Raw genomic sequence first — 13,505 nt, forward strand, 5'->3', positions numbered from 1 at the left:
TTTCCTCCTGTTAAAGTATCTAAAATCTCGATGAAAGTGTACTCTACTATGCTCTGTAGGTATGTAGATATCAACAACATTGGAAATCGTCCAAGCGCTAATCTTCAGGGTGTTGGGGTTGATAAGACGTGCTCCAGTCAGAAAGAAGTGGTGCGATTGAAGTTATATGGAGGCTTACTACAGCCTGGACCTCGGGAGATTGTGTATCCCTCAACTATCGTATAGGAACCGAGTTAATCTGATCGGCCCCGGGGGAAAGGGCAAATTACCGATGCGAGGGAGTCCGTTCAAGTTTGCCGAATCGGTCGACGAAAGTTGCGGTCATAAGTCGATATATAACTGCAATTCACATTATTATCGAGAAAGAAAACTGGACTAAAAACGGAAAAAAAACAAAGCTCCTTGGCCAGCCTGTTTTCTGCGTCCCTGTATTCTGGAATATAAGAATATAACCCTTTTTTCTATCAGTCATAGCCATCCAACATAGATATCTAGGTGTTGTAGCTTATTTGTAGGTGAGGCTCAAGTGTGGCGGTGTAGGCAGGCAATTCCACACACCTCTGCCGAAGATACAAGAGAATATATCAACAAGCAACAACCACACGGTATCTGGGATGGACACCAAATCAGTTCAAGCTCAATCTCCAGCTACCCCAGTATACATACTTCGTGGACATGCTTCTCCAATTCATGCCCTGAACATCTACAGCCAGAATTTACGGCTTGTATCCGGCGACGCCAATGGCTGGATCGTCGTTTGGGACCTGGTCACCAAACGCCCTGTGACGGGGTGGAAGGCCCACGAGGGGGCTATTTTGGAGGCGAGAGGCTTTAATGTTGACTTAGGTGCGACTGAGATTTACACGTATGATGATTCATCCACCACTACCTAGCCCTGGAGGTATCGGCTATCCTACTAACATCTGCAATAGACATGGCCGCGACCACAAACTATGTGTGTGGAAGCTTCGACCAGAGGATGAATCTTTCCTTGATAAAACGCTTCCAGTGGATGTGGCTGAGTCCGCACAGCCAGAAAATAAAAGCCAGCCGTGGTTACTCCATTCCTTGCCCGTGAATGCCCTCAATTTCTGCGCATTCTCAATAGCATTTGTGAATGCGGATGGACTTCCTGGAGCTCCATCCAAATCTGGAAAACCAGAGAATACTCTCTTTGCGGTACCCAATGCCTTAGACTCGGGTGGTGTCGATATTTTTCACCTACCATCTGAACGCAGGATCAGTACTATCCCATCTGATCAATCTATCCAAACTGGAATGTTGATGGCTGTAAATCTCTTCACGTCACCTTCTGGGGATCTCTACGTCGCCTCTGCATATGAAGATGGCCATGTGATGGTCTTCGTTCATCGTGGAGCTCTCAAATCGGCCAGCTTTGAGCGTGAGTATATTAGCAGCAACCCTTTGAAATGGGACAAGCTTTACGCTGGCCACCCTCATTCCCAGCCGGTTCTTTCCATAGATGTCGCCCCCTCCCATAGATACTTCATCTCTTCTTCTGCGGATTCTCTGATCGTCAAGCATCCCATCCCCAGCATAGGGCCTGCGGGTTATATCCCTACTCCTGGCTACAAAGAAGAATCCCCATTGAAGATTGTCAACACAAAGCATTCGGGTCAGCAGGGTCTGCAGATCAGATCGGATGGAAAGGTATTTGCTACTGCTGGCTGGGACGGCAGGATCCGGGTATACTCGGCTAAAACCATGAAGGAGCTGGCTGTGCTGAAGTGGCACAAGGATGGTTGTTATTCTGTAGCGTTTGGGGACACTGAAAGCACGTCTTCGTTGATGTCTTCATCGCCTGAGTCTGCAAGACAAGAACCTCGAGATACAGACCAGGGCGCAGCAGGACAGACAGTCATCGACGTACGCGACTACTCTCTCGCAACAGTGCAGCAACAACGGAATCAAAAAGTACAAGAAACTCATTGGCTAGCGGCTGGGTCCAAGGACGGGAAGATTTCATTATGGGATATCTACTGAGATAAATGCTAATGCTACAAAACAACCATGCGCCCATGCTTTTTTGAGGGAGTCCACTGAGCGAAAATCAAGCCAAGTTGAACTCGTTAGCTCCAGACATATGCTCCCTCATCTTGGCTCTCATCTTGCGAGCAGCCTCGTCCGTAACATTTGTTGAAGATGGATCGTCATCGGCCTTTCTCTTATTGCCTGAAACACCGTTTCGGGCTGCCTTGAAGTCCTTTTTGGTGTCTTCTTGTCCAGGTCGCAGACCGGGGACGTTAATTTTACCCGGTCGATCGCGCAGGGCGAAGCTCTTTGCAAGATGACCTAAGTGAAGTTCCTTAATGTCGAACATGCTTCGCTCAGCTGAGGTGTGAGTCGCGTAAGCTCGAACATGAGATTGGAATGCCCGTCGAGCCATTTCCAGATATTCAGGGTTATCGAGTGCCCAACGCTCCACGTCCATCTGCCAATCGGTCGTCTTCTCCTCCCAGTTCTTCTTTTTGTTGTCGTTGCCGCCAAAGCCACGCTTGAGAATCTCGTTTGCATCAGTGCGGGTGAGCGCCTTGCCTCCATCGCGGTAGCCACGTTTTAGTACTTCAACATAGTTCTCTTCACAGCCAGGCTGAAGGAAGACGAGGGCACGGCCATCTCGTCCAACACGAGCAGTACGACCAATACGATGAGTGTGGTCATCAGAGCTGAAGGCAGGGTCGTATTCGACAACCAAGTCCACGTTGGGCAAATCCAAACCACGCGAAGCCACATCAGTACAGATCATGACACAAGCCTCAGTACTGCGAGAGAAAGAGCCAAGGGTGGCGGTTCGAACGTTCTGGGGAAGTGAGCCGTGTAGTCGATGCAAGAGGACCGGATTCGCTGGGGTCGAGAATGCTCTACCGAGAGCAATGGTGCCATGGGGTGACAGTTTTTCTTTTTCTTCATCTTTTTCATCCTTTTCGTCTTTTTCTTCTCCGTCGCTCTTCCTTTGTTGCTCGCGGTCTTGATTCCTTGAGAATAGCTCAAAATGGAAATCGACTACGTCGGCGCAAGACATGAAAACAATCGCCTTCATCACTGATCCCTTTCGCATGAACGTCCTCTTCAAGTAGGCTGTTAATGAAACCAGACGTAGCTTAGCTGGAACAATCGCGTACGACTGCTTAAGCTGGGCGGGGACACGGAATGACTCTTCCTCGTCCTCATTTGGCTTCTCGTCGTCCTCCTCGGACGGGTCGGCTTTGATGTGTACCGCATCCTTTAAACTGATTTCTCCTAGTTTTTGGACATTCATCTTTAGCGTAGCAGAGCAAAGAATTGTCGTCCGGCGCGTGGGCACACCGGGAACGCGGCTCGGGCGTTGCCTAGCGTCAAGTTTCTTGACAATTCCTTGCAGTTCCTCCTCAAATCCCATGTCCATCAAACGATCACCCTCGTCAAGCACGAGCCACCGCACGTTGCTGACATCCAGCGCTTCCGTATTGTCGAGATGATCTACCAATCGACCAGGTGTTGCGACAAGAATGTTCAATCCTTTTCTCAGCCGTGCCTTCTCTGATTTTTTTTTCTCTCCACCAATTACCGTTCCACAAACAAGCCAGTTCGCACAATGCAGGATGTTCTCCAACACGACGGAGATTTGCTTGCACAGTTCACGGGTGGGTGCCAAGATAATAGCGAATAATCCACTGTCTCGGTGGACTTGGGTATCGTTATGTTCGTTCTTCGCTTTTGAGAGATCCATAATTCGCTGCACTAGCGGCAGAAGATAAGCCAGCGTCTTTCCGGAACCAGTTTCGGCCTGGATGAAAGCATCGCTTTCCTCCTTCAGCAATTGTGTAATTGAGCTTGTCTGGATAGCTGTCGGCGCCTTAAGTTCCAGCTTTGTGAGCAGATGTGCTGCGAGATTGGGAGACAGGCCCAGATTCGTGAAAGTATCCAGTCCGTCGATCAGCGGCGCATTAGTCGGTTTCGCGTCTTCTGCGTCTCTCTCCTCCTTGGGTCCTTCGGGATTGCGCGCTTCAGGATTGCTACTGAAGAGCGAGGAAACAAAATGGCGGGGATCTCGTGGGTGTTGCTGTTGTCGTCGATCACCGCCAGAGCGCGGGGCGCTAGGACGATTGAACGAGTCTGAGTCTTCCGTCCTTTGTCTTTTCACGGGCCGTGCACCGAGTTGGATCTGGTTCGGATTCTTAGATGCTGCATTTCGCGCAGCTGCATCTCCATCTCCGGGTTCTTTCTCAGATACTCGGTGGGCTGAGCGCTTCTTTGCGGTGAGTCGGTCTCGCCATGTTCCTCCCTTGAACTTAGCCTCAGGCTTGATGACACTGTCGCCAATGCTAAAGTTCATAAGCATTCCATCGTCCGCCATTTTGAAATATGGTGATCCCCTATGAAAATGGGGAGGAGTTGTGAAGATTTTTGTTGAACCGGCGATCCAAAAGCTTTCGAGACTTTTTTTCGGTGCCAAGACTTCCAGGCTCTCAGGCAAATTTTCTCCGCCCTAAGGATTTGCCCTACTTTGTTTACGTTGAACTGCAAAAGGTAAATGGAGATATATTTGAATATTTTGATGTCTATCTTGCTTTTAAGTAATGTATGTGAGCGGCTTGCTTCCAAACCATGTTATGCTAAAGTGTTAGATGTTCATTACTGAGTGGTCGATATAGTATCAAGCACGAGGATCCAAGATGATGTTGTCGATCAGTCGCACAGGGACCTTTCCATCACCCAATCCACAAGCTTCGCCTGGCTTAGACTCTTCCAGCGGTGCCATCTTGAATGCGGTACTCAAAACCGCACCCTTAGCCGGGTCAACGACTTCCAGCTCGTCAAGGGTATCAGGATCGGCAAGAGAAATGTAGTCGACCTCGTAAAGTGCTCTCTCGGATGGCGAAAGGGACTTTTGTCCGGAAAAGACGGAATCTGTCACATTACGAGCAGCTCCAAGGATATCTGCCCGGCTGTTCTTGCCGCCCAGATATACTTCTTCTGCGGCTTTCAGTGCCTTGTAGATAGTGAGCCCAACGGTTCGTCTCCGGTCGCCCAGGTAGACGTTTCGTGAGCTCAGCGCCAGGCCATCAGGTTCACGCGTAGTTTTAATGATTCGCACTTCGGTACCAACATGGAAATCCTCTACCATGCGCTTGATGACCACAGTCTGCTGCACATCCTTCTGGCCAAAGTAGACACGGTCGGGGGTTGTGATGTTGAAAAGCTTCATGCAAACTGTCGCCACACCTCGGAAGAATACCGGACGAGAAGCGCCCTCCAGTTTGGTAGCCAACGGAGTAATTGTGACAAACGAACCGTTTCCATCAACCTCCGACGACGGGGGAAGACCAGGGTACATAACCTTCGAAGTCGGTGCGAAAATGGCGGTGATACGCCCGGCACTTGCACTGTTTTCGCCCAACCGCTCGAGCTCCTCATTCAGCCTTTCCAACTTCTCAACGTCAGTATCCCAGGTGCGGGGATAGCTGGACAAATCTTCCGTGACTCCGAATTGTGTGGGATTGACGAAGATGCTGACGAAAATGTCTGTGTTCTCGCGAGCAGCTTGTCGAATTAAGGAAAGATGACCCTCATGAAGTGCGCCCATGGTAGGAACGAAGCCTACACTCCGGTTCTTTTGCAACAATTGGCGCCGGAGTCCCCGGATCGAGGGAACATCACGAAAGACTTGAAAGCTGGATGGTCGGCGAACAGATTGCGAAGCCGCGGTCGCGTCGGCAAAGAGCGATAAAGCCGTCACTAGGATAAATTGAGCTTATCTGGCGCTAGAATTTCCATGAAAGAGACATACTCGAAAACGACCTCGCTCCATTGACCAAGCGAGACATCTTGTGTGAGGTTAATGAACAGAAAACGAGCCTGGGATGAGAGCTACGGGCACATCTCAGTCAAGCCCACGTGACCTGCCTCGGCTGATCTCTGGGGAATCCGAGAAAACATCCGGGGGCGATCCGCGGGCTGATTGCCGCTTGAGAGCTTGGGGGTTCAAGCTATGATTTGGTCCCGCACTTCTCCTCTAAGCTTCTCATTTGACTCCTCCTCTTCTTTTCTCCCATGGACCTAACTGCTTTCTCGTGAGCTGACTTGAAGTATAACCATTCTCGCCCTGCCCCCTTCTACAATGCCGTCTCCTAAGTCGGCTATTGCCGATGACAACTCGGCACCCGATCTAGAAATCGTCAACTCACAGTTGACAATACATCCATCCGGCTTCACTGGAGGTCCGGAAACCCAACATGAACAAATCTCCGAACGCAACCTTGTCAGCAACATGGCGCGATTTCGCGAGAACCCCTTCCACTTTCTCCGGGAAGTGAGCCTATACATGTCCGGCACGGGATGGCGTGCATATGACAACCCTATCGGTCAACCGATTTACTATTCTGGCTTTTCCGAAAAGATGAAGACCTCCATATTGAGCAGCCTACTGCTGCAAAACAAGATTACTGAATTGGCCAATCGTCGACTCATGGTCGAAGAGAAGGAAGGACTGCTAGCAATCAATGAAGGTGCAACGCTGGACGACAAACGGGCCCGTCGCCGGACTGAGATTGAAGATAATCTTCGAGAAGTCGTGGACACAATGATGGAAAACATGATTTGCAAGATGGAAAGCAAAAGATTTATTCGGGGCGCTTATTATATGTGCACGCAACTTTTGACTCGTGCTTACCATCAAGGTAAATATTCCCTGCTATACTCATTCTATCGCAAGTCAATGCTAAACGATATTCACCTTAGGCATCCATGTATCCAGCGAAGAAGTCCTACGTCTAAGATCTGTAGCCGAGACTGCTACCAAGAAGAAGCAGTCCATTGTTTTCCTGCCTTGTCACAAGTCCCATGTGGATTACGTCTCGCTGCAACTCATATGTTACCGTCTCGGCATTTCTCTTCCTGTCATCGTCGCAGGCGACAATCTGAATATCCCATTGCTGGGCCCTTTCTTACAACACGCAGGTCCGTTGCAAGACAATTTCCTATTAGCTTTTAGCTAGCACTAACCTGTTTTAGGTGCCATGTGGATTAGGCGCAGCTTTGGAAATGATCCCTTGTATAATACTGTCGTACAAGCTTATATTGATACCCTCCTTCAACAAGGCTTCAACTTCCAATGCTTCATTGAAGGTGGTCGCTCTAGAACTGGGAAACTGCTTTCGCCTAAGTTCGGAATCTTGAATTTCATCATGGACAGTATACTATCAGGTCGGGTTGAAGATCTCATCATCTGTCCCGTCAGCACTCAATACGACAAGGTCATTGAGACTGAGTATGACACCCCGCTGGTACCCTAAACTTTTGATGAGCATTGGCATTAACCCATTCTCTAGGTCATACATTAGCGAGCTTCTTGGTCAACCGAAGCCAAAGGAGAACTTGGCTGATTTCATTTCTTCGTCCTCGGTTTTGACCTTGAAGCTAGGCCGAGTTGATGTTCGTTTCCACGAGCCATGGAGTCTCCGAGACTTTATTGGCCAGCAACTTACGCGACTAGATCGCCCCAGCACCGACATCAACAACAAACTTAGCTATGCTGATCGAGGCCGCATTCTAAGAACATTCGGTTATCGGGTTTTGTCCGATATCAACGACGTGTCTGTGATGATGCCAACCGCCCTTGTGGGAACTGTGCTCTTGACCTTACGCGGCCGCGGAGTCGGAAAGGGCGAATTGGTGCGCCGACTGGACTGGCTTTGCGATCGGGTGCGAGCTAAAGGTGGAAGGGTCGCACACTTCTATCGCTCGCCAACGGAGACGGTAGTTGACCGTGCGCTAGAAGTCCTGGGACCCAAACTCGTTGGTGTGATCTCAGGTTTAGTCGAGCCAACTTACTATGCGGTAGATCGTTTCCACCTATCCTTTTACCGAAACATGCTCATCCACCTCTTCATCACTGAAGCGCTGGTTTCTGTGGCTATGTACACAAAGATCAAGCAAGGGGGTGGGCCTGCCAATCAAATAATCACCTACGAGGATTTGAAGAAACAGGTGTTATTCCTGTCGCAGGTTTTCCGCGGTGAATTCATTTTTCCACCTGAGGGCTTGACTCACAACCTCGATAAAACGTTGCGTGGGCTAGAGAAGGATGACGTGATCAAGATCACTCGTAATGAATCCAGCACACCACTTTATGTTGAATTGAGCGAGTCTGAGCGACTATGCGGTCGCGAGAACTATGACTTCTACTGCTTCTTGATCTGGCCTTTCATCGAGGCCTCTTGGCTTGGCTCGGTGTCTCTTCTTGGATTGACGCCGCCTCTCGATAGTCCGAAGGAAGTTTGGATCGATTCGAAGAAAGCACAAGATAGTGCTCAAGTCGTGAGTTATATTTCCCATGCTACACCGAATATTGTATTAATATTCACATTCACAGCTTGGTAAAACGTTATACCACCAAGGTGATCTCTCCTACTTCGAGGCAGTCAACAAGGAGACCCTCAAGAATTCTTATCAACGATTTGAAGAAGAGGGTATTATCTTAGTTGCGAAGAACAGAGGATCGCGTGTCGGTCCGTCTCTTAGGCTGGCTCCTGAATGGGCACCCCAGCGCGACGAAGCTACTGGAAAAGTTCTAGCTGGCGGTCGACTGTGGGACTTTGTTGAATTGATTGCACATTCCCGTCGCGAGGGGTGAGTTCATTTTATTCAGACTATCTCTGCCAATATACGACTAACATTTCACAGCAAAAACCGTCGTGACGGTGCAACTGTTTCTTCCCGCGTTCTTATCATGTCTGATCTCGTTGGACGGAAGCTGTTCCAAAACGCCGCGGCATCGGTGCCTGCCGATGTGTCGTCGCGGCAAATGCGCCGGAATGCAATTGGAGCTGAGGCAAAGCTCTAGTCATTCCCTTTTGATACCCATGTACACACATTGTACAGGCTGCTTCTACATCTAGCTCTTCCTGCGTGTCATAATCTCAATGCACATATTTTAGTAAAACATCTCCCTGTCTATAACTAAGCATTAATTATCAGCTAATGGATGCCACCTATAGAATCAAATAGGTCATACATCGCTTCAAAAAAGAGGAGTAGGCTTGATTCACCTGTCAGATTTAAGAGTGGGGATATTTGGCTACGAAGGTCTTCAATCTCTTTTTATAGTGGTCCATATAAAAGTCCAGAATTTAGAGGCATAAGTCGAAGTGATAGATCAACGATTCCAATATGACATACAATGTACAATATATATGGAGTGATGTAGGTATGAAGTCGTATCTCTAACTCGCTAACATTGTTGCTGTTCACATACAATCTTCAATAAATAATCAAATATAAAAACAACATAAGACGAATCAAATCCAAATCCGCTGAACTGTTCCCCGTAAGATCCCAAAACAGAAAAGATGAAAACAGAAGAAAAAACAAAAGAAAAAACAAAAGAAAAAAAGGCTCGACCGCTATAGAAACAATATATTGAAGTCACCGACCAAATCAAACCGTCACAAACTGACCCTTCACACCCGGACTCGTGGGAGCCGATCGAACAGTCATAACCTTCGGAGAGGAAACATCGATTGACAACTTCTCAATAGCCTTGGTGGCCAGGGGCGACCTAGGAGGTGTCGTGACCAGAGAATCGGTAGACCTTTTCGCAAACTCCTGAAGCCGACCCATAATGACCGGGGAATCAGAGTACAGTACAATACCCTGCGAGTAAGTACATGCGGTAGCTTTCTCTTCATCGCTAGCGAAGTCCTCGTGAGCAGCCTCGCGCGTAATACGCGGGAAGGTGCGCAGTACGACATGGCGAGTGGGCTCGCTCGACGGGGTGTGTTTCTGATCTTTGCTGGTAGCGTACTCCAGCCAGCCCTCGTTCGAGACACTTTCTGCGTCCGGGGCGGGGAAATTGGCAACGACGAGCTCGCGCTCGACCCGTGCGTGTCTCCATGTCTCGGCGGCGAGTTTGACGATCTTTCGGACGCCCATTAGGAGGGAGTCGAGGTGCTTGGGATCGGCAAAGTGCTTGATGTGGTCGATGATTTCGTCGACGATGACTGCTGCTGCTACGTTGATTGATTGTTTGGCGTCTGAGGTGGTGTAGGCTGCTTTCAGGGTCTGCTGGCGCCAGAATGCCTCACGGCGGACGGACTTGCGCCGGATGTCCATAGATAGCATCTGGAAGAAGGTGTCGGCCTTGTCATATCGCCGGCCTAAGGTGAAGAGGAAGGGTTGGAAGACTCGGAAGGTTAGGGTTTTTGAGATGATATGCTGGATGTAAGCACATCGTAGTTCGCGGGAGGCTGGAGTATTGTCGAGGAAAGGTGGAAGTTCGGATGGAATTTTGGAAAGGATGTCCTTGGGGGGATCAATGGGGAGATATCCGAAATGCTCCTTGGATAGATTGTGGATGAGCTGCGAGAGCTCTGTGAAGCAGTCAAGACTAGAAAGAGAGAGTTTATTAGATCATGTCCATTTATCGTAATCGTTATCGTAATCGTTATCGTTATCAACATGAATCTTTTAAGATAATATATGCCCGCCGTGCGCCGATGCCAAACAAAGGAAAGGTAGAGAATGAATGACTTGTCTTTGAAGACAAAGACGAAAACCGAAAACAAAAGAAGAACAAAAAAAAGGACCCGAAAAATTAAAATCCACAGGGCTTCAAAGACTGACTTACAAGAATTGATCGCCCTTCGTATTCTTGAGGTCAGTGGCCTCTCCCAGGCTGGACAGTGTCTTTCTCAGCCTTTCGCAATCCGCGCCCAAGTTATCGATGGTCGTTCGCATCCCATCCACTGCACGCTGGAGGTGCTGCTCCTTGACAATACCGTCTCCTTCCAATTTTTCTTTCTCTCGCTCGGCACTGGAAAGCTCGCTATCTCTCTCAGATATTTGCTGCTCCAAGGCAGCGCGCTCTGTGGTCCAGAGCTGCTCTTTCTCATTGAAGTGAGCTTCCAGGTCTGCGATCTTATCATCCAATTCTTTGGCAGCAGCAGCGAGTTGTTCGTCGTGGGATTGTCGCAGGGAGTCCAATTCACCAGCATGGCTTTGTCGCAGGGAGTCTAATTCATCAGCATGGGATTTTCGAAGTTCTTCCGATTCTTGTGCGTTCTTCTGGTGGGTTTCCTCCAGCTCTGCGAGCTTGGCTGCCAGTTCCTCACGTGTCGATGAGAGTTCGGTAAGTCGGGCTTGCAGCTCGGTCTCCTTGGATTCCAAAGCAGCGATCTGCGACGCCACTTCTGTCTTAGTAGCCTCCAGCTCGGTGCGCTGGGTTTCGAAGGATTCCTGCAATTGGGCTTTTTCTTTCTCCCATTCGGCTTGACTAGCTTCGTGTTCACTGCGAAGCTCGCACTCACGACTCTCTAGAGCCTCAGCTGCCGTTTTCTCATCCTCCGCCTTGATCTCCTCAAACAATTCAGTGAGCTCCTCCTTCTGTGCCACAAGAGCTTTCTCCTGTTCCTCCTTCTGAGTCTCCAACGCTTTTTCGTGGGCTTCGGTTAACTCCTGGATGCTTTCATTTAGCTGGTTGATTTGTCCCTCGAGTTCGACCCTAGTTTCAGAAAGCTCCTCGTTGGACTTCTGCTGGACAGCTATGCCATCTTCAAGGTCCTTCTGCTTCTCCTGCAGATCTCCCAGTTGGAGACGCAACTCACTGATGGTGTGCCTCAACTTGGTATCTTCTTCAGCACTTTCATTGGCTGTCTTCATCATTTGAGCTTGCAGAGCTTCGATATAGTAGTCTTTGTGCATTAGAGCTTGCTCGTGCAGGTTTTCAATATGCTTCATCTCAGCCTCTCGGCTCGAGAGCTTGCTGTGGGTGTTACGATACCCATTAAGGAGGCTGTTGATATCTGGAAGCGCCGACTGGATGCGTTGAAGAAGCTCAATGTGATCACCGTCGTTGTCTGGGGGAGATCCATTCTCATGGGGTTGGCCATTGCCCATGGACAGGTTTTGAAGGGCCTGATATGATGCTGCATATGATGGATCTGGGATGCTGTAGCTCCTATAATGGCCTTCCGATTGGTGCTGAGGAGAATAATGCCCATAAGGAGGCATCGTTCCGGCAGGGCTCATGACAGGAGATTGAAGAGCATACGTTCCATTCCGGGTGGAAGGCGGTTCATGGGGAGGCATTGGCGCGGCTGGTGGATTATGAGGTGGAGGAGTTGCAGTTGGTGATATAGTTGGGGACATTTGAGGGTAGTGGGATCGTGCAAGCGGGCTACTGACTTTGGGCACCGGTGAGGCAATGTGAGCTACTGATGAGGCGTAAGGTGCCGGGGAACCTGCGTAGGGTCCGGGTAAGCTGTAAGGTACTGGAGAGCCAGCGTAAGGTGTGGATGAGGTGTAAGGCACTTGGGAACCAGCGTACGGCACTGGAGCGTAAAGCGCCGGTGAGGCGTAGGGTACCGGAGAAGTATAGGCGTTTGGCGAGACGTACGGCACCGGGGAGGCTGCGTACGGCACTGGCGAAGCGTAGGGGTTTGGTGAGGCGTATGGGTTTGGCGACGCGTAGGGGTTTGGCGACACGTAAGGTGGTGGCGCAGAGTAGGGGACAGGTGAAGCGTAAGGGGAATACGCCGATGGTCCGGGATAATAATGTTGGTTATCCTGGGAAGGACTTGACATATACCGTGCTTCAGTCAAGGATGGGGAAGGCAAAGGCACACAGGCGGCCACAGGGGAGAATGGGTCCGCCGGTAGTGATGAGACTACAGTCGTCTCTTCAGGGCGCTCAGCTTGATTGGGCTCGTCTTGCTTGTTATGGTCGTTCAAGGGCTCCTTTGCTTCAAGATCCGGGATAGGCTGAACCACACTTGCTTCTTCCACAGGCGGCTCCTCGGATTCAGTGCCCTCGATGGGAGGCTGGACCGAGCTTGCTTCCACGGCCGGCTCTTTGGTTTCAGTTTCTTCGATGGGGGGCTGAGTTGAGCTTGGCTCGTCCAAGGGTGGTACTTCGTTGACAGGCTCGTCGACTACAGGTGATGATTGATCCACGACAGGGTCAGGGATGTCTTGGGGTGAAGCCTTGTCGTCTAACGCCTCGGATGCCGATACGGGGGTTTCGTGTACAGGTGATACTGAATCCACGACAGGGTCGGAGACGACTTGGGGTGGAGTGCCGTCGTCAAGTACCTCGTATGCTAATACGGGGTTGTCGAGTACAGGTGATTCTTGATCTGCGACAGGGTTGGAGCTGTTTTGAGGTGGATTGTCGTCGTCGAGCACTTCGTATGCTAATACGGGGTTGTCGAGTACAGATGGGACAGGGTTGGAACTGTCTTGGGGTGTACTCTCGTCGTCGAGTACCTCGTACGCTGATACAGGAAGTGGCGTCGTTACTTCAACGTCTGTATTGCCAGCAGTAGACTCTTCTGTTACTTGCTCTGGTTCCTGCGCCTTGAGTTCAGGGCTGCCAGGAGCAGGAGTAGTGGTAGTTGTCTGAGTCTCTGTGACCTCTGGGCTCTTCCCCTTCTTAACCTTCTTGGGGGCTGCCTTGCCATTTTTGTCTTTGGCCTTGTTCTTCTTGCCCGCGGCCATTGCGGTAGAGT

The 13,505-nt window shown here is 49.9% G+C and overlaps 5 protein-coding genes across 5 annotated transcripts; 2 read left to right on the plus strand and 3 right to left on the minus strand.

Moving 5' to 3' along the window:
• Positions 1-614: 614 nt before the first annotated feature.
• Positions 615-2,004, plus strand: LCP9604111_642 (WD40 repeat domain-containing protein; the record flags this gene model as incomplete). The annotated part of the gene is made up of 2 exons (XM_039070139.1): positions 615-865; positions 933-2,004. The coding sequence occupies 2 exons, from the start codon at positions 615-617 to the stop codon at positions 2,002-2,004; spliced, it is 1,323 nt and encodes a 440-aa protein (XP_038933190.1).
• A 67-nt stretch (positions 2,005-2,071) lies between these two features.
• dbp7 (putative ATP-dependent RNA helicase) lies at positions 2,072-4,357 on the minus strand (the record flags this gene model as incomplete). The annotated part of the gene is made up of 1 exon (XM_039070150.1): positions 2,072-4,357. The coding sequence occupies one exon, from the start codon at positions 4,355-4,357 to the stop codon at positions 2,072-2,074; it is 2,286 nt and encodes a 761-aa protein (XP_038933191.1).
• A 300-nt stretch (positions 4,358-4,657) lies between these two features.
• On the minus strand, positions 4,658-5,828 carry LCP9604111_644 (pantoate--beta-alanine ligase PAN6; the record flags this gene model as incomplete). Its single annotated transcript, XM_039070161.1, has 2 exons — positions 4,658-5,739; positions 5,792-5,828. 2 exons carry the CDS (start codon positions 5,826-5,828, stop codon positions 4,658-4,660), a joined length of 1,119 nt encoding a protein of 372 aa, XP_038933192.1.
• Positions 5,829-6,121: 293 nt separating this feature from the next.
• LCP9604111_645 (lysophospholipid acyltransferase family protein) lies at positions 6,122-8,845 on the plus strand (the record flags this gene model as incomplete). The annotated part of the gene is made up of 6 exons (XM_039070172.1): positions 6,122-6,680; positions 6,742-6,960; positions 7,015-7,270; positions 7,332-8,319; positions 8,375-8,631; positions 8,686-8,845. The coding sequence occupies 6 exons, from the start codon at positions 6,122-6,124 to the stop codon at positions 8,843-8,845; spliced, it is 2,439 nt and encodes an 812-aa protein (XP_038933193.1).
• A 593-nt stretch (positions 8,846-9,438) lies between these two features.
• LCP9604111_646 (uncharacterized protein) lies at positions 9,439-13,494 on the minus strand (the record flags this gene model as incomplete). The annotated part of the gene is made up of 2 exons (XM_039070183.1): positions 9,439-10,387; positions 10,628-13,494. The coding sequence occupies 2 exons, from the start codon at positions 13,492-13,494 to the stop codon at positions 9,439-9,441; spliced, it is 3,816 nt and encodes a 1,271-aa protein (XP_038933194.1).
• Positions 13,495-13,505: the final 11 nt, after the last annotated feature.

Source organism: Penicillium roqueforti (assembly GCF_015533775.1).
Source record: "Penicillium roqueforti strain LCP96 04111 chromosome Unknown scaffold_01, whole genome shotgun sequence".
NCBI classification, from domain to species: Eukaryota; Fungi; Ascomycota; class Eurotiomycetes; order Eurotiales; family Aspergillaceae; genus Penicillium; species Penicillium roqueforti.